Source organism: Triturus cristatus, chromosome 3_1 (genome assembly GCF_964204655.1).
Source record: "Triturus cristatus chromosome 3_1, aTriCri1.1, whole genome shotgun sequence".
NCBI lineage: Eukaryota > Metazoa > Chordata > Amphibia > Caudata > Salamandridae > Triturus > Triturus cristatus.
In genome coordinates this window covers 1,002,054,734-1,002,074,756 of record NC_140583.1, presented here as the reverse complement: position 1 = coordinate 1,002,074,756, position 20,023 = coordinate 1,002,054,734, and the positions used below count along the sequence as shown (strand labels likewise).

Below are 20,023 nucleotides of genomic sequence, written 5' to 3'. Positions count from 1 at the left end.
ATGGGGGGGTTGCCCTCCCGGATATTAAACGGTATTACTGGGCCTCCCAGCTAGCTGCGATTAATCATGGCCTTTACGGGCCCGCCCTGAACCCGGCATTTGAAATGGACAAGATGCTCCTGCCCGGTGGCGACTACAATCGAGCGCTCTACTCTGGCGCGCCGGACCCTCGCCTGACGGGACCGACGCGTGTCATGGTGCGTGTATGGCACGCGGCTAACGCAGCTATGGGGTGGAAGGACCGTTTGACCCGGGCGTCACCGCTATATGCGTCTGCGAGGTTGGGCTCCCTGTGGACCTCGAAGGGCTTCGAGAAGTGGGACACGATCGGCATCAGCACAGTGGGAGATCTCTGGACGAGGGGGGGATTCAAAACTTTCGAGACGCTGCAGACGGAGTTTCAGTTGCAAGGCAGTGAGTACTTTCGGTACTTACAAGTCCGCCACGCGCTGGGCTCCGTCTTCCCGGATGTCGCGTCCATTCCGGAGTCTTCCCCCCTGGAGGACAGAGTGCTGGATGGCCATGTCCCAGACAGCACGATCTCCCTTATATATAAAAAACTGATCAACGACCGATCGGGCCTGCTGACTGGCCTCCGCGAGGCCTGGGTTGCCGATGGGCTGGAATTGGACGACGAGGACTGGATTTCCGCGGTGGCCTCTCCGAAGGAGGTGGCCATCCCGGCTCGCCTTCGCTTCGTCCAGCTTAAGATCCTCCACCGGGTTTACGTGACGGGGCCAAGGCTTCTACGTATGGGCTTTGCTGAGGATGGACTGTGTAAGCGTGGCTGTGGTGCTTTGGCAACTTTCTTGCATATTCTGTGGGAATGCCCAAAGGTGGAGCGATTCTGGCGTGGTGTGCACGAGGTCCTGCGAGTGGTTACGCGTGTCGCGCTGTTGCCTGAAGCGAGGAGATGCTTGCTGAATGTGTGGGAGCCAACTGACTACTCGGTTCCGCAGACGCGGTGGGTGACTCTGGGATACATGATAGCTAAGCGTGACATTGCTCAATTGTGGGGATCCCAGAGGCCCCCGGCGGTGTCGGCCTGGAAAGAACACATGGATTGGTGTATGTTTCGTGAAAAGGTGGTGTATGTTGCGAGGGGTAAGCCTGGGGCGTGGGTGAAAATCTGGGGCCCCTGGAACGCCTATCGCGAGGGTATTTGCGAGCCGCCACTGCTGCCGGCTGCCTCACCAGCTCCGTCCCCCTAGCCGACCCCCTCCCCCAGCCACGGGCACGTGGTTCCCCAGTCCCTGATCTGTTCTCATTCCCCTCTTCAGAGTTTGGCGATTGGTTGGGGTCCCCCACTTAAGGAGCGCGTGCTGTCACTTGGGATTGCGGGTTGCCTTGCGGGTGTGGTTTTTTGTGTTGTTGTGTTTCGACAAAAGGAAACCGTATTGTGGGTCTGGAGTTATGTGGCCTGCACTACTGATATCTCCTGATTTACCTTTTTGCACCGCCAAGAGATTTTTCTGTATATATGTCATATGCTTCTGCCACTCTAGCGGCCGGCCAGACGGTTGTAGGCCCATACCTGTAACTATTTGAGATTGCAATAAACGGTTTCAAAAAAAAAAAAAAAAAAAAAGAGAACATGAGGTCCCACGTATTGGACTTCAATGCAAGCCAGACCTCATCAGCGTGTTTTAATAGAGATCTACAATTTATCAGGCAGGCCTTAAGTTTATGGCTTGTGGCCATATGATGTACTGTGGGTGTCTTTGGGGGGGGGAGGGGTACACCTGTTTTTCCACTACTCAGGGAATCTTTGGACAACGGCGGGAAGGCCGCCCACATTCTATTAGATTTATTGGCTGCCTTTGGCACTGTTCACCATAGCATCTTGGTTAAGAGGCTAGCAGATATAGGAGTGCGGGGATCAGCCCTCCATCTGCTTAAATCTTTTCTAGAAAATAGGACTCAATTTGTAGCCATGGATTCCTAGAAGTTCACACCTTTTCAGCTTCCTTGTGGAGAACCACAAGGCTCTTCTATAAGCCCCACCCTCTTTAACATATATATCGCAGCGCTGGCTCCAGTTGTAAGATCTTTCGGTTTTGCCCTATCCTTTTACACCGACGATACGCAAATCGTCATAGCAGTTACAAATCAACCCTACACTATTGGAAAACAATTTAGCGATTGCATGTCAGCAGTAAGCTCATGGATGAGGTTTAACTGTCTTAAGCTAAATTTTAATAAAGGCGAGGTTGTGCTTTTTGGAAATGATCCATCTTTCTGGTCCCCTAGTTGGTGGCCAACAAATTTAGGCATGCTGCCTGAGCCAGTCGAAAAAGCCAAAAACCTTGGGATAGTTGTAAACAACAAGCTCTCTTTTGCCAACTAGATCAATGCCTTGACGTCATCTATTTTGTCCTAAGAAAAATCTGTAAGATTTTGGCTTATGTTCCTAAAACCTTCAGAAATTGAGCATATTGGCTTTGGTACTGGCAAGACTAGATTATTGCAATGGCCTATACCTTAATCTCCGGGCTCAACATCTTAGAAAGCTTCAGGTGTTAGGGAATACAGCAGCCAGAGTTCTAACTCGTACCCCTAAACATGTTTAAGTCAGGAAAACTATCAAGGAGCAGCACTGGCTACCAGAGCATTGCACAAACTAGGACCACAATATTTAGACCCGAAACTCAGATGGTACATGCCTAATAGAACACTTAGATCATCCAATTCTAACACCATCGTGGTATCAAAATATAATAGAAAGAACCGGGGTGGCAGAAGTTTCTATCCAGGAACTTCAAAAATCTAGAACAAACTTCCGCTACACATTCGATCTGCTCCTTCGCTTCTTAAATTCAGACGTGAGCTGAAAACTTAGCTTTTCGGCCTATCAGACTTTTGGTAAGATACTGGTTTTCTTGTCCGGTCACTGGTTAGCGCCAGGACACCATTTGGTAACAGTGCGCTTTACAAATATCCCACGTTGACATCCTCACTACTAGCTAAGACTAGCCACTTCCCTTATGCTAACTCTAGCCCATTACCGAAATACAGCAAACCAGATTGTCTCTGAACTACACCATTTACGTAGAATATACCAATATCAGTAATATATATATATATATATATATATATATATATTACCTACTGGCGGTCGCCAGTAGGTAGTTATAGTTAGGACCACGTTTCCATAGGAAATCCGCAACATTCTATTTTGAATAACTTTGGCGCCGGTTGACGAATCCTCGCGAATTTTTCAAAATAGGTGGGGCGCTACGCTCCGCTCCTACCCTGAAAGTCTCGGGGGGATTCGTCAAGCGGGGGCTGAGATAAAAGGGGGGTCCCAAAACGCGTTTTTCCCATGCATTTTTTCATAGGACCTTTAGACACAGCTACAGCCCGAACGGCTGAACAGAATTACTTGAAATTTGGCAGAGAGGTAGTCCTCAGGTCAAGGAAGTGCCTTTTGTAGGTTTGGTGTAAATCTGTTCAGTAGATTCTGAGAAAATAGCCTTTAAATCAATATATATATCTGAGCCAGCTTACGGTGCGCTTACGGTGCGCTTACCGTACGCGTACGGTGGCGTGCGCGAGCGCGATTCTGATTGGCCCTTATATCTTAGTAAACATTCGAATCGGTCGAAACCAGGAAGCGGCGGCCGCCATTTTCTCTCTCGCACTCTGACAGGGGGTTGAAAAACAAAGTGCAAATCATGTAAAGGGGCTGTTTACACAGCTCCAAAGCACCTAGCCATGTCGAGGGAGTCCCCAACGATCCCCCAAGTGAAAAAAGGCAATTTTAATTTTTTCGAAAATTTCGCCGATTACGCTTACCGTACGCGTACGGTAAGAAATAATAAAAAAAATATATATATATCCACATTCTCCCCACCCCGTGTGCAAAAGGTGCCCGAAGGGCACCTTTTGCGCATGGCACATCAGAGCTAAACAAAACATATATTTTACCTGTCACAACGATGCTCATCATATGACCTCCATGTGCGCACGGTGCGCGAAGCGCATTGTGCGTTCATGGCCCATCTAGCGTAACGTGGGCACGCGGTGCGCGAAGCGCACCGCGTGCTCACTGTGCACGCACGGTGCACGAAGCGCACCGTGCGCACACGGAACTAACTGCGTTAAGTGGGCGCGCACGCCATAAATGGCGTAAAGTAACTTAGCATTTAAAAAACCGTACAAATTCACTGAAAAAACCATAGGTTTCACACACGTTATAGTTAGGAATTAGCATTTAAAAAACCTTGCAAATTCACTGAAAAAACCATAGGTTTCACACATGTTATAGTTAGCTGGACATTTTACTGATAAAAAACCAATGAAATTCCCCCGTTATAGTTACTGTAGGCAACTATAACTCACGCGACCGTAATCCTCTGCTGATGACATATGTGTCTTTATGAAAAAAAAATATTTGTAATATATGTATAGCTAAAATTTAATGGAAGAAGACATGGGCAAATAAGTGTCTAAATACAGTATTAGCATCAGCAGAGGATTACGGTCGCGTGAGTTATAGTTGCCTACAGTAACTATAACGGGGGAATTTCATTGGTTTTTTATCAGTAAAATGTCCAGCTAACTATAACATGTGTGAAACCTATGGTTTTTTCAGTGAATATATATATATATATATATATATATTTATTTATTATCTACTGGCGGTCGCCAGTAGATAGTTATAGTTAGGATTTTTTTTTCCATAGGAAACCTCAACATTCTATTTTGAATAACTTTGGCGCCGGTTGACGAATCCTCGCGAAATTTTCAAAACCGATGGGGCGCTCCGCTCAGCTCCTACCCTGAAAGTCTCAGGGTGATTCGTCAAGCGGGGGCCGAGAAAAAAGGGGGGTCCCAAAACGCGTTTTTCCAATGCATTTTTGCATAGGACCTTTAGTCGAAGGTACAGCCCGAACGGCTGAACAGAATTACTTGAAATTTGGCAGAGAGGTAGTCCTCAGGTCAGGGAAGTGCCTTTTGCAGGTCTGGTGTAAATCTGTTCAATATTTCCTGAGAAAATAGCATTTAAAACCATATAAATATCTATACGCGCGCACGGTGCCGTGCGCGAGCGAAATTCTGATTGGTTGTTAGATGTCAGTAAACATTCGAATCGGTCGAAATCAGGAAGTGTTGGCCGCTATTTTGTCTCTCGCAGTCTGAGGCAGTGAAAAACAAAGGTGGAGAACGTGAAAAGGGGGCAGGGTGGACAGTTTCTGACCCCCTAGCCTTTGTCAGGGGGTCCCTGAAGGACCCCCAAGGGCCAAAAAAAGATTATTATTATTTTTTTTTTAAATTGCGGGGTGCGCGCACGGTGAAAAACCCTAAAAACAAAAAAAAACATAGAAGAACGTGAAAAGGGGGCTGGGTAGAGAGTTTCTGACCCCCTAGCCTTTGTCAGAGGGTCCCTGAAGGACCCCGAAGGGTGAAAAAAAATCATTTACATTTTTTACCAAAAAATCGCGAGGTTCGCGCACGGTGCGCGCACGGTGAAAATCCCATAAAAAATTTTAAAAAATACATACATAAATTAGCATTTAAAAAACCTTTGAAATTCACTGAAAAAACCATAGGTTTCACACACGTTATAGTTAGCAATTAGCATTTAAAAAAACCTTGCAAATTCACTTAAAAAACCATAGGTTTCACACATGTTATAGTTAGCTGGACATTTCACTCGTACAAAACCAATGAAATTCCCCCATTATAGTTAGTGCAGGCAACTATAACTCACGCGACCGCAATCCACTGCTGATGACGTCAGATATTACATCACTGATGACATATGTGTCTTTCTGTAAAATAAATATTTGTAATATATGTATAGCTAAAGGTAAATGGAAGAATAAATGGGTAAATACAGTGATGTGATATCTGACGTCATCAGCAGTGGATTGCGGTCGCGTGAGTTATAGTTGCCTGCACTAACTATAACGGGGGAATTTCATTGGTTTTGTACGAGTGAAATGTCCAGCTAACTATAACATGTGTGAAACCTATGGTTTTTTAAGTGAATATATATATATACACACACACACACATATACATACACACACACACACAGGTCGCTCCTTACCCTAACCTTAACACTCACCCTAACTTACTCTTACCACATATTCTAACCCAATATTCACCGGACCCTCACATAGAACACTTTGTTATGATACACTGTGCCATGCCACAAGGTCATGTTATGGCTTGAAGTAACAATAGAGGTAAAAAGAAACCAAGGTAAACTAATCCCGATACGGTCAGCCTCCTCCTTCCCACCAAGTTGCAGCCTTGTTACACATTATTTGCTCATGCTGTGTTTTTTTTGTTTAGGTCTTGCCTACTAGACAGTGCTGTCTGTTGCAATACATTGTAAACTTACAGTGGACTTAGGGACCGCTCATTGGTTGGATTTATTGTCACTCTCATTTGCTTGAAACTTATTTGATAGTGTATGTTGGATTTTCTTCCTCTTATTGTGTTTTCCTTTCAATCGAGCATGGACACATTAGTTGTGTCCTTCTATTCTACGTTTTTCACGCACTACTTTTTTTTGGAGGGGGGGGGGGTGGTTCTTCAGAGCACGTTTTCCAGCTGTCTCCCTTGTACACTTGACCAGTCCCCACAAAGATCAGTGTTCCTCTCTTGTGTGCATGGTTCTCCGCCGCTACCTCTGCGTTGCTTTCTCACCCATGTGCTTCTTCCCGCCAGCTCTATATTGCTCGCTTGACTGTCTGCTCGCCCCTCTCTGCTTTCTGCACAGCTGTGCCCTACCCCCCATGCCACATGTTTCCTCCCACCACCCGTGCCCCCCATGTTGCTTCTGGTCCCCAGTGTTGCCTCCTTCCCCCCACCCGCTTTGCTCATCCCACCCACTCTAAAAACACTATCACATATTTATTTTAGTTACCGATCCAAACAAATCGGTAACTACAATTTTTTTTCTTTAACTAAATCACAGGTGCGTCATTTTGTAGGCGCACGCTTGCACCTATGAAATGTGGCTTGAAGCGTCAAATGCTTTAAAAAATATATTTTGCCATAGTACATAACATCAGAGATGCTGTGCAGGAAGGCTAAAGGCTTTGTCAACGCTTGTTTCTAAGATGCAGTTTTCTGGCAGTTTATGTGATGGCACAGTTAGCGATTCTTTCCTGCGACCAGTGGTCACAGTAGGATCAGGAAACGTGTTACACATGCTCCTGCTTCATGTGTTGCTGCACTTTGCTTTCTGTCTCAAACATAAATCCTCTTTATAATATAAACAAGGGCCTATGTGAATGACGGGGCTTTGAGAGGTTTGCTGCCTGCACCTCCCTTTAGGCCTGCCTTCATTTCAAAATGTTTATTTTTAGGAAGGAAAGTAAAGCTGTAGAAAGTATAGCGGACACTTTGCACACCAACAAGAATATGGTGATGGGGGGGGGGGGGGGGGAGGGGGGGTTCTCATCCCCCTCCTCCGGGCCGCCCCCGGCTCTAGCCAACCTGGACTGATTCAGAGGGCCGCATTTAGAGTCCAGTGGATGCGATACCCATCTGCCGTATCACAAGTGCCATAGGATACAATGCAATTGTAATACTGTGGACGGAATATCTGGTGAATCTCATCTGCCAAACTCTAAATCAGGCCCAGAGTCTAGAGTCACACCTTACCATCCTTTAAGAGAATGATAATGTACACAACCTGAAGATGAATGTGCCTCAATGTGTAGATGGGTGCAATATTCATAATGTATAATGCACATACAAGTGGCGGCTGCTGCCAATCCGACGTGGGGAGGGCAGCGTGGAAAAAAAAGAAGAAGAAGAAAAAAAATACACTTACCTTTCGCTGCTGTCCGCCACGATCTTCTGCTCCTGCGCCTCACTGCTCCTCTGCTCCCGGTACTCCAATACCCAGGAGCACATGCTCCCAGACTCCCCATGCAATCCCAACGCTGCGCTCATGCTATTACTACCAGCATAAGAGGAGGGCCGGGATTGAATGGAGCGGGCCAGTCTCACGCTCCAACAGGGAGCACTGGGGATAGCTCCAAAGAATAGCCTGAAGATATCCAAGAGCAAAGATCGGTTTGGCCGGCCATGGTTGGACGGCCAAACCGACATGCAAACTTTCAGTGCCTACCACCACTCCCCCCCTGCTGCTGACGCGACATGGCGCCACCCTGCCCTAGACTCGCAGATTGGATGTAAAAAATAAAATGACAGAAACATTGTTTTATTGTCATTTTCTTCTGCCTGCAGCGTTTCAGCAGTGGAGCGATGCTCTTCCGCCACAGCGGAGGAGCCGCCCCGGCACATACATAAAATTCCACTTGGGGTACTCAATCTCATATCACCTCCCAACTCCACTTTTATTGCTCAACAGGCAAAATCACACTGAATAAAAATCACGTGTGCAAACATACGAAATTCCCTTTATTTAAAAGATCTGTACTATCTCCCTGCAAAAGTGTATGCACAGAGAGAGAGAGGGTGATGGCCTCACTACTACACATTGAGGAACCTGAGCAGTCACTGCTAGAAAAAGAATAGCTATAACTGCCAAGTCAACAAGCAAAATAGGCAATGTAAATATAGGATAAATAGCTGTCATGCCTATGCAGTTAGATATTGCATATTTGATAAACACTGAAAGCAATGTATCTAATCTCCAGAACACCCTATTTTATTGACAATTTACATTTCCCTAAAATGAGCACGTCATTGTTACCTTTCACCACTACCACGTGCCTTTTTCTGAAAAACTCAATGAGTAGCTGCTTAATTTCCTGAAGAAGAGAGCAAGAGCTGCAACAGCCCAGAGGACATGGGAAAGAGGAGGAGGAATTATTAGAATATGAGCAGATCCTCAGGCAAAATAACTCTGAGTTCCAATATGCAGATATTGCGTTGTAATATTCTTAGTACAGGCTCTATATATTTACAATCGTTTTTGCTGAACGTCCATTTCCCACTAGCCTCCATGGCAGAGGTTCATGAAGAATTCTTCCTGCTGTTCTGTCATGTGGTAAACTTTGATCTACCATGTAAAACAGTGGAGACAACCACCGAAAGGATAATGCCCCTATTGCAACACCCAGCAAGAATGGCTAAAGATAACATTTGTATTCTTGTTAATAACAATAATAAAAACCATAGTAATAATAATGATGATAAAAACAATTATTATAATTATCATTACATCGCTAAATAACATAAAAATAAAATATAATAAAGAAATGTATTCAGGATGATCTAGAGTAATTATTAACCTATTAGACACACTGGGCCTTTTTTGCCACTATGTCTCATTGTAGAGTAAATGAGTCATCAGTTACGCCTCTCCCTTTTATTGCCATGAAATAGCGATTCATTACATCTACAACAAATCAGCAAAACCTATTTTCCGGCCATTTTCTCCTCAACTAATCTTGGAGGACATGTGGTACTGCAACAGACTGAGTGATGGGAACTCCTTGTCTGCCCCCATGGCAGATGTGGCAGCATAGAATGGGTGGGTAGGAAGCTGACTGGTCAGTTGGGGGCAGCCGATTTTCAGAAACACTACAGTTGAGGAGATTGAAGGAGTGGGCAGACACACATCTCAGGTTTTTAAGGTACCAGCTTGGCATCTGCCGCCAGGACGGGAACACCAAGGAAGAAATCTGAAGGATTTTTAAAAGTGGAAGGTTTAAAGAAGCGGAGGCCTTGGATGCAGATGTCGTACCGGGCACCGTGAGTATTCAGGGCTGAATAGTCGCTCGCGAGTGCGGTTTGACGGCAATAGTTCATTCCACGGACTATTGCCGTCAGACCGCACTCGCGACCGACTATTCAGCCTGGAATACTCACGGTGCATGGTACGACTTTTGCGTCCAAGGCCTCCGCTTGGACCATTTGCCGCTAGACTGCACAGGCAAGCTACCATGCATCTCAGATTCTTCTCGGCGCCTGGTAGGTCCATCGCGTCCAAAGCCTCTCCCAGGAAGAATATTCCTCTTTCCAGCGCGCTACACTACCGCCTATTGGACTAAGACCTAAAAGCAGCTAGGATATCACCAGTCCTTGATTTATCTCGAACAGGTCCCAGTTGGATCACACTCCTGACCCCTCGCCTCCAAAGTCTTGTGACGTTGATTCACTTACATCACAAGGAGCTTATCAATACTGGCTGTCCACCTCACTTGTTTGTTCTGAAGAAGACCCTTGTTGACATCATTAATTCATACAGTCTGTCAGGGTCGAAACGTCGACGGTCCTTTTGTCCATGTCATAGGTCCCCTAGCACACAAGTATCTAATTAATTTAGCAATCTAGGGTGATCTCCATTTTTTTATGTGAATATTGGACTTTGTTTTTCAATCTGTGTTGAAAATATCCGTGTACAGTATTTGTTGTATAATACACATTTTTAGTCACATTGTCACTCTATTCACCAAGTCACCACAACCACACCCACTTGCGTTGTTCTTTTAATTAGAATTATCAGACAGCTTTCCTGTTATGGTAATTCTTTACCTTACTTAATGTTTTGCAAATATGAAGTAAAATATCCTTGTGAATTCGATACATTCATCGTTTTGATTTAATTACGTACCTTTCAGTGAATTATTCATGTTGCAAAGAAATTGTCAGACCCGACAGAACCATTTGCCTCTTGTACTATGTATATGCCCAGGTGAGGGATACTGGGTTACCCCATTGCTCTAAATATATACCACTGAAAATTAGTCAAGAATAATCCTCACTTGGCCTTTCAGATAGCAGACAAAAATGCTACTTCGCCAATTAGCGGGATGATGTTTCATCGATGGCATTCCCTCTCCTTTGCCGTATTATACCTTCATACTATTCAGAATGTTTTGTGCATAAAGCAGATAAATAGAAATCCATACAACAAAGACACTTCCTGTAGAAACCATCCTGCCAGATATTTATTTCTGCTACTGTAATTTCACTGAATATTCTTCCTTACAGTTTTTAAAAACGTTACTGACTTTGTGAAGATTGCACAGTTTTAAGGAAAATGTCCAAACGTTCACAGGGGAAAAACATTGCGACTCCAACAGTGCTTACTACTCACCCAGAAGGGAGCACTACTATGTCCATCTCTGTGCTGGCGATATGACCGCGTCCTTGCTGGTTTACAGGTTGTGTTATCCCAGATCATTGATCCCTCTTCACATTCCATCTGGATTTCATTTGCTGATCTGCTTTGTAGAGTTTCTACCTTAGTAGATTTCTCATCAATAGAATAAGTCAATATAAATGTTGCTGAAAAGAAAGAATGATAGTTATTCGACTGAGGCATAACATACATCTTGGCTAGGTTCACCAACATCAAAATATCTTGTAAGCATGATGAATGGGGAAGTGGGACTTTAGAAAGTTGTTTATAGTAGAAAACCTTGGTAGAAATGTCAGTTGTACTGCTGCCTTTCTTGCACTGGATAGAGATGCAGCTTATTTATTTCTGGCCACTGAACTACATGTTTCCAGTACAAAAACGCTGGTTTTATTAGTTTGAAATAAATAGCAACAGAAAACGTACAGACACCTTTAAGCACCAAAACCATAATGTCAAAATACTGACCAACTTCTTATTGGACCCCATAAAAACCCTTTATAACTAACTGGTCAACTGTAATTTCTACCAGAGACAAGGGCCATGTAAGAGTTGTTTCTGTTGTAAGCGCCCACCATCTACATACATGCCATCTCACCCCATGTCATGAAAAAGGCATTTAGCCAGTTCTGGATTTTTAGCCAACAGCAATGAGTATGTCATGACTTGTAGAGTCATCTTTCCCATTCTGGGCATGGGTAGGCAAATAAATCGGAAATGGCTGAAAGTAACAGTGGGCGCATCACTTTGCATGATGGGATTGTGCAATGGGCGTTGCTATGCGTGTTCCACCACAACACCCATTCCTTTTAGACACTGCCCCAGATTTACAAGGATGTGTCAATTTGAGGCAGTGCCAAAAACAGTTGCCACTAAAAAGAGGGCGTTAAGAGTGGCGCAACGAGGAGAAATACTTGTATTTCTCCTCGTTTTTTGCTCTTTCGTGTGTGCTGCATTCTGCAGCACACATAGAAGGAGCAAATCACCTTTAATAATTGTTTATGTGCAGGAAGACATGCTTTCCTGTACATAAACCATCATCCCTGTAATGCAGGCATCCTTGCACCATGGCACAAGGGTGTCTGAGTTGGCACTAGCACCTTTTTTTGCGCTGGCACTAGGGAAAACACAGTGGTGCGCCATATTCTTGTTTTTTAAATGATGCAGCACAGCGCTGCAAAATTGCTTGCAGTGGTGTCATTTCTTTGGAAATATGCTCCCAGGTTTGAGAGGAACGACATTCTCTGATCTGGCCTTCCACATAAGATCACTCCCACTTACCATCAAAGCACAAAAAAGCACCTGTTCTTCGGGAAAGCTCTCATGTGCACTGACTGCACCATAATTGTCCTAATTAGGACACCTCCCCACTATCAACGAGGAACTAACATGGGGCACTGTATTATATGGAGAGCTTAAAAGAGCTTTATGTGCAGTGCATTTATTAAAAATCCCAAAAAAGTCTATTGAACATGTGTGCCAAGTGGCCTAGCTCATGAAAGATTACAGAAAAAGAGGAATTTCCCTTTTGAGGAATTACTATAATTAGAGAGATACCCCTGGGATATTAGGTTGCCCTATATTGTGCAATAGCCTTAGTCGTGTGACACCTCCACCCGCTTCTGACAACTTAGCCTACAGCAGTGTCCGTGTTATGATTTTTAGTATTATAGACAAAAGTACAACCCCCAGAAGGAAACAAAACTTTTAGGTAAATACCCTATACTGACTGAATGCATCATACACAACTGATAATCACCCGGCAACTGTGTGAGATAAGGCGGCTGACAATATTGCTTGAATGATTATTTCGGAACGCAGCATCAGTCAATCTTTTTGGTGGAAGTTGTATTGGATCCTGATACTGAAAGCATGGACTGCATGAATGGTTTATTGTGCAAGATTAATTAAACTCATTGCACACAAAAAACAGAACAAAGTGCAAGGCAGCAGTATATAAAATTCAATACAGTTAAAAATGTATTTCATTTTCATTCATATCCTAATAACTATTTAGTAAAATGACAATCAAATATAGAGCATCTCAATAAAAAAGCTATATCACTAACATACCGGAAAATAATAAACAACCAGACGGACCACCTAACCGCCCTTAAAGCCAAATGGGAAGCAGAGATAGGAGAACTAGACGACACAGACTGGCAGGACGCACTCTCATCCCCTAAGACAGTAGCGATACCCTCAAAACTAAAGTTGATACAACTAAAAATCCTACACCGTACATATTACACCCGAACATTACTATATAAACTGCACCAGACAGATTCACCACTTTGTCTTAGGCAGTGTGGGGAAGAGGGGACTCTCTTTCACACCCTTTGGCTATGTCCAGCAATCGTCCGTTATTGGAAGGCAGTTATGCGGACCCTCTCACAGGTTACAAAAATTACGATTCTCCCGGACCCAAAAAGATATCTCCTTAACGTATGGGAACAGACTGATCTAACTCGCATGACGCAAACATGGGTAACACTGGGCATGATGTTGGCGAAGAGAAGTATAGCGCAGCAGTGGGGGTCCCGCCAGACTCCCACCCTTCCTCAGTGGAGTGAAGCAATGGATAATGTGATGATAGTGGAAAAGACTGTATACATTCACAGAGGGTGCCCCAAAAAATGGTCTCTGATATGGGGAGGGTGGAATACCTACCGTGGGAATATATGTGAGCTCCCGAGGGAGGATCCAGGCTCGGAAGTAAGTGATTGAATTGATCATAAAAAAAGGGATGTACTATAGTATGTAATTCAAGTGTAGGTGCATGAATAGGGGCGCAACAAGAGACTAAAAATGACAAGAATGTCATCTACCGGATATACTGTATGTCAATGGACCATATACGTGTTATCTATGTGTTTCTCATGATGATCAGTGCCAAAACTACTTTGTGTTATATTGGACATGTTAATAAACATAATATTTTTTAAAAAAAGAATAGCTTGGCGGCAAGTACAAATTCCCCTTGCTAAAACAGATGCCCTCAAGAGCTCTTTTCATTCATAGGGCTTGACATATGCAAACCAAATGTACCATATCCTCCTTGCAAGCTCCACACAGAGGACAGCAGCTTTGTTTGTAGGCCCCTTAACCAAGTGCGGTAAGGCTGGTAAGTGTCCAAAGCGAAAAAGCATAACCTTCGGTTTTAGGAACAGTGAGTAACCGGAATCAAAGTAGGGCTGAGATTTTAGGAGCTTGGAATTCTGTAACACTTTCCAGGCAGGAGCTATTTAGGACAGTGTTGCCTTATCTTCCACTACCGTCAGCCTACTTGTGATGCCACTGATCAGTTATTTTATGGCAGTGTAAGGTATACTCAGGTCCCAAAAGGAGTTCAAACCAAAAATGTTTATAGCAGAGTTCAGATACTGTCTGCCAGGCATTGAGGGGCAGTTAGCTTGAGTATACCATAATATTGTGTTCACTGAATATCCGTATGTACTTTTTTAGCCTATAGCAAGTCTTAATATAGGCTCCTTTTTTGCAAAAGGACGGTGCACCAAAGAAAAGTCTTTTCAAATACTCCAATTGTTGTTCTTCTATTCTTAGTCAACTTTTTAGAGATATCAGACTCAGCCAACGCGTTTCGTTCTTTACGAACTTCGTCAGGGCATGAATTATATTTTAGAAACGACCTCCAGGAATTTCAAAGGATGGTCAACTTCCAATTGGCATGATTGTTCAAAAGAAATGTCATGTGACCTCTCCAAGTAGCTGATAGGTGTATATACAGATAAGATCCTGTGTACACCACCGGTTAGTTCAATTAGAGATCGGACTCTCAGTTAGTCCATGGGTAACGTAAGTGAAAATAATTCAACACTGTTGTTGTATATTTAAGACCAATGTGTGGGCTCCATTTTCTTAGCAATGGGTGCTCCCTCGAATCTCGCCGCATATTCGAGGGAGCACCCGTTGCTAAGAAAATGGAGCCCACACATTGGTCTTAAATATACAACAACAGTGTTGAATTATTTTCACTTACGTTACCTATGGACTAACTGAGAGTCCGATCTCTAATTGAACTAACCGGCGGTGTACACAGGATCTTATCTGTATATACACCTATCAGCTACTTGGAGAGGTCACATGACATTTCTTTTGAACAATCATGCCAATTGGAAGTTGACCATCCTTTGAAATTCCTGGAGGTCGTTTCTAAAATATAATTCATGCCCTGACGAGGTTCGTAAAGAACGAAACGCGTTGGCTGAGTCTGATATCTCTAAAAAGTTGACTAAGAATAAAAGAACAACAATTGGAGTATTTGAAAAGACTTTTCTTTGGTGCACCGTCCTTTTGCAAAAAAGTTTGTATATCTGGTTTCCAGTAGAGCATAAGTACGGCTTGCTCTGGACGTGTTCTTGCACCTACCAAGAATTTGTATATTGATTTTGGATTTGATGTGCTCAACATTGGTCAGCCGTACCGTTCTTTTGTTCATATTTAATATAGGCTCCTTGTCTGGCTAGAGACTGTTAATAATTGCAAAATTCTAAATGACACTGGACACCACTTCCTCTGACCCGAAGAGAAGAAACTTTTCTTCGAAGGATAGATGAAGCACCTTGTCAAGAAAAGAGGAGTCATTATATCTCAAGATAGACGATAAGTTGACCTTGGCATTAGGGCCTTGCAAAACTGAGGGGTCCTGAACACTGGACACCACTTGAATTGTGCAGCAGGGATAGGAGGGGGTGAGCAAGTACACACAAGGATAAAATGGAGGCATTGCTGCATGAGTGGAAATATGCTCCAACATCACAGAGAAAAAGGTAACAGACACAGAATAGAAGAAAAAAACAACCTTAGTCCACCTTCGTTTCAACTGAGCTCCAGGGGTTCCCACCCCACCTTTGAAGCTAAATCCACATAGACTTGGTTTGCCATTTACTTAATTAAATGAATATACCTGAGTGCACTGATTTGTTAGCGAAAAGTCCAGTCCTGATAACACAATGTCCGTGATGACTTGGAGCGAGGTGCCCACCGTAGGAGAGATGGAAACCTGATCGAGGGTTAGGACTGTGGAGGAGCCCTTTCTTCCTAGCTAAGAGCATGCTGCATTCAAAGACATGTGGCATGGCTGCTATCATTTCCGATATGGGCTCAAAAATCCCAGCGCGCAAAGTGAGGACTGGTTAAATGTATCCTGCATGGATTGGGCCGATTGTCAGCAATATTTTAACAAGAAACTTTTTATGGAAGCAGAAGCACCTCAAGCATAAAGTGCTGTGTATAGTGCGATATGTTATGCAGTGTCAGGTTACAAGGAACCCGGATGTTTTTTAGATAACAATATTCTGCATATTTTCAATCTGACACACAGGGCTAAAAAGCGACTGGGCCAGAATCGTATGGTAAGAGCAGGAGTATCAGGTTCTAATTTCAGAAACTTTGAATCCGATTTATTTTAAGACGGATGGACCGTGGGTCTGCCATGGGAATGGCGTAAATTACTCTGTCTCCACGGTGGAGAGGCCACCCACCTAAATTTATTAATGACCGCCAAGCAGGTGGTCATTTATAAAGGCACTGGCAGGAACAGCTGTCGCAGCAGTTACTGTCGATGCATTTGGCTGTTTGTTACAGGGCTGCATCGGAAGGACGCAGCCCAGTAGCAAACAATATCATTTTTTTCAAAAAGAAAAGCCCGAAACTGGATTTTCTTTTTGAAAAGTAAGAAAGTAATGCTCCCCTCACCATGGGAGACTTCTTACATGGCAGGGGGAGCATTAGAATTGTTTAATTGTTCCTTATTGATATGTTTTACATGGCAGTAAGGAACAGTAAAAAGTGACTACATGTCCACCCATCTAATTTGGGAAGGCGGACATGTAGCTATTTCTCAGACGGCTCTTCCTCCCCAGGGCAGTATGAAAACTTTGGCCATGGCAGAAACAGAGTAGTCTATGCCGGGGCCATACCGAAGATCCACCTGCATTTAAATCAACTGAGCAAACCTTCATATTGGCAGTATGTATACTTTGGCGCCATTGCAATGGAGTATACATACCGCCAACATATAAATCGGGCCCTTTGTTTAGGTTAAAATGTTTATATTTGAAAAGGGTGCCTTTTTACAACAACAAAAAATTGGGAGGGTGGTGGATGTAGAGTCGGCAGTAAAATATTCCAATGCGGAACGTCTCAAAGTTTACTGACGTAATATATATACACCACAAGGCCACACTACGCATTTAAGTGGCTCTTTTGGCAACACAAGCAGGCACATCTCCTGCCCTTTCTCTTTGTATCTCTGTTTCTTTCTGCCAGGCATTACAAGTAATTTTGGCAGAATAGGGAAGGGATTTGGTAGAACCCTCCAGTATTATCAGGGCCACTGGAATTATGCGATTGTCCTGTAGCTGCTTTTTTCGGATTTTTATAGATTTGTTGCATTTTACACATAATCCACCATCTGCCAAATAACCTTAAGATTTTAAGAAACCAAGTTTATTTTTAGCTCAAAGGGTTCAAGTAATACCATCACAAAATGTACTGCATTATGCCAAAAAATGTGCATTTTCCTGCCGCACAGTCTCTTCAACCCTGCCACAGAATTTGGCCCTCGCCTGCCGCATAATTCCAGTGGCCCTAAGTATTATCCATCAAACCCTGAAAAATGTTTACTCACTACTCATCGAAGTTGACACATTCACTTACATAGAAATATACACTTTCACACTAGGTGTAGCACATCTTTATAAGCTCAACTAATCTGTGACAGTAGCATCAGAGCGGCTGGGAAAATCATCACAGCACTGCAAAAAGCACTGCAATGGCATACTAAAAGCTCTCTATGCAGAGCCCTTCCGGGTAGGAGTGTGTCAGTAGCTCATTCAGTCAGGAATTTTCTTTACATCAGTGACTCGAAGTTGAGTCATGATTTTATAATAGAGGTGCCTGGACAACAAATCTCAAAATGCAATTAGTAAAAAAACACGGACTAGGAAATTGGAAACCCGTGAGCTTTGAAAGTTATTATTCAAATGCCTAGAACATAACATGCACTGCACTGGGGACTGCTACGGGAGATATAAGCAACAGAACCCTCAAGTTTTTCAAGTCCATGCCAGAGTCACTCATCCAGACCAGGTTTTTTGCTTTACATTTATTTTGGGACATGTAATCCCGTTTATCCGATTATAAAATGAAAACTGCAAGAAACAAAAACGTAAAGCTTAAGACTTGTACTGAAATAATGGATCTGGGAAGCTTAAAAGTTCTGGAATAGAAGGGAGTGTAGGGGGGGGGGGGTTAATCAGCAAACGAAGAAGAGAAAGGGCTCGTCTGAGATCTGAGCACAGAAAAGCGAACGGGGGTAATGTTTGCACAACTGGAATTCGGTAAAATTACTTACCGTTTGAACACACTCGTATATCCCTCGCACAGGAATACGTCGTCGCTCTGAAACGTCATTGTCAAAGTGCCCTCTTTCTCCCAATTTCCGTCTTTGTTTCGGTTTCTGTTCTTCGAACTGAAAAAACATTTATATTACTTCCAGTTCATGGAACTGACATGGCGGCTGCTCCCCGGACTGCAAGCGCCAGACGCTTAAAATCTTTGAAAGATACATACAAATTCGATTTTATCTATATTCGCTCTGGTCAGACTCACAAAAAACAAACATTTTTAAAGAAATGTAGCTTTTCGAAAGTTTAAAAATCCCTTTGGAAACAACAAAAAAAGCGCCCAGCCGATACTGCTAAGAGCCAGAAGGTGGCGCCAGAGGGCAATCAACGGCCGCATCTGTTTTAAATGTGTAGTAATTGCAAGCATGATGTGGCATTGACTGCAGATGGTGTGTTATTATGCAATAGTATATGAATATCGATCATGATAAAAATGTATTACTTTTATTTATCTGGGAGCTTTAGAAAGTGCTGCACATCCCCTAAACTTCAGGCGAGAGGTCCAGGGTGCACCTAGATCTGGCATGCCACTGTACTTAACGCTGTCAGATGTATTATATTGTATTGCAACCATTCATATAGGATCTTTTGATCCTGTTTGAGAAGTATTTCCATGTTCTGTGTGAGCAGGGACGGCATTAGGCATGGGCAGTGTGGGCAGCTGCCCAGGGCCTCGATCCCGCGTATAACTAAAGGGCCTCATCCAGTCTACCTGTGTCTTTTAAAAGGAACTGATTTAGAGTAGGTGGTTATGGAATGAAGTGCTAAACATTTGTTCTGTGACTAATAGTCCGCCAATACCTAAAAACATCTTATGAGGCCCAAAGAAAGGGCAAAATTCAGGTAGGAAAGGCAGGGAAACCACAGTTGCCTGGCTGGCAGGCCTATGGCCGGGCCACTGAGTGAGACGTTTGTTTTATTACTGTGGATAAACTGGGCTCCTTGCTTGGGCCGGCTTGGCCGTTGGTGCACAACCCAAAAGACTGCTACAGCCTTAAGGTTGGTGTGCACAGAGTTATTCTGACTGTGTTCATAAAGCCAGCTGGCTCATTGTCATTTGCAGAACATGTTCCAGCCTTTGTTGCTTCGGCCTGCCAATATATTAGCCACTCCCTCTGTTGATGATATTTGTGCTGTTGCCTCTTCTTATATTTTAGAGCCTGTGCCTTCTGCTGTTGGCTGTGGCTCCTGCAGGCCCTCACCCGATGTAGCATGTATCTTTTGTGTAGAGCCTCCAGGTTTTATCAAAAGAGGGGGACTCTAGGAGCTATTCGAAAGGTCCAGTGACCCGTGCTCCCGAAGTTAAACTTATACCAAAAGGGAGTCAGCGTTCCTAAGTAGAGAAAGAAGAGAAGTAAGAGGTACGCCCGTCATGTGCTACTTCAATTGTGGGGGGCACTGTGTCCTCATCTTGATGCGCTCACACACCCCGAAGGATGTCATGCTTCATCATTGGGCTTTTGCTCCTCGTCGGGCCGGTGCTGCAATGCCCTGCGGGACCCTGAAGGGTCTCTTT

General features: G+C 43.8%; 1 protein-coding gene across 1 annotated transcript in view; it reads right to left on the bottom strand.

Moving 5' to 3' along the window:
• The window catches only part of LOC146861395 (uncharacterized), a 63,378-nt gene extending 44,789 nt beyond the window's left edge, over positions 1-18,589 (bottom strand). The window contains exons 1-2 of the mRNA XM_085645700.1: positions 18,456-18,589; positions 11,036-11,226 (exon numbers count right to left, since the gene is read on the bottom strand). Coding sequence (XP_085501826.1) covers positions 11,036-11,061 — 26 coding nt within the window. The 5' untranslated portion in view covers positions 11,062-11,226; positions 18,456-18,589. The remainder of the gene's footprint in view (positions 1-11,035; positions 11,227-18,455) is intronic.
• Positions 18,590-20,023: the final 1,434 nt, after the last annotated feature.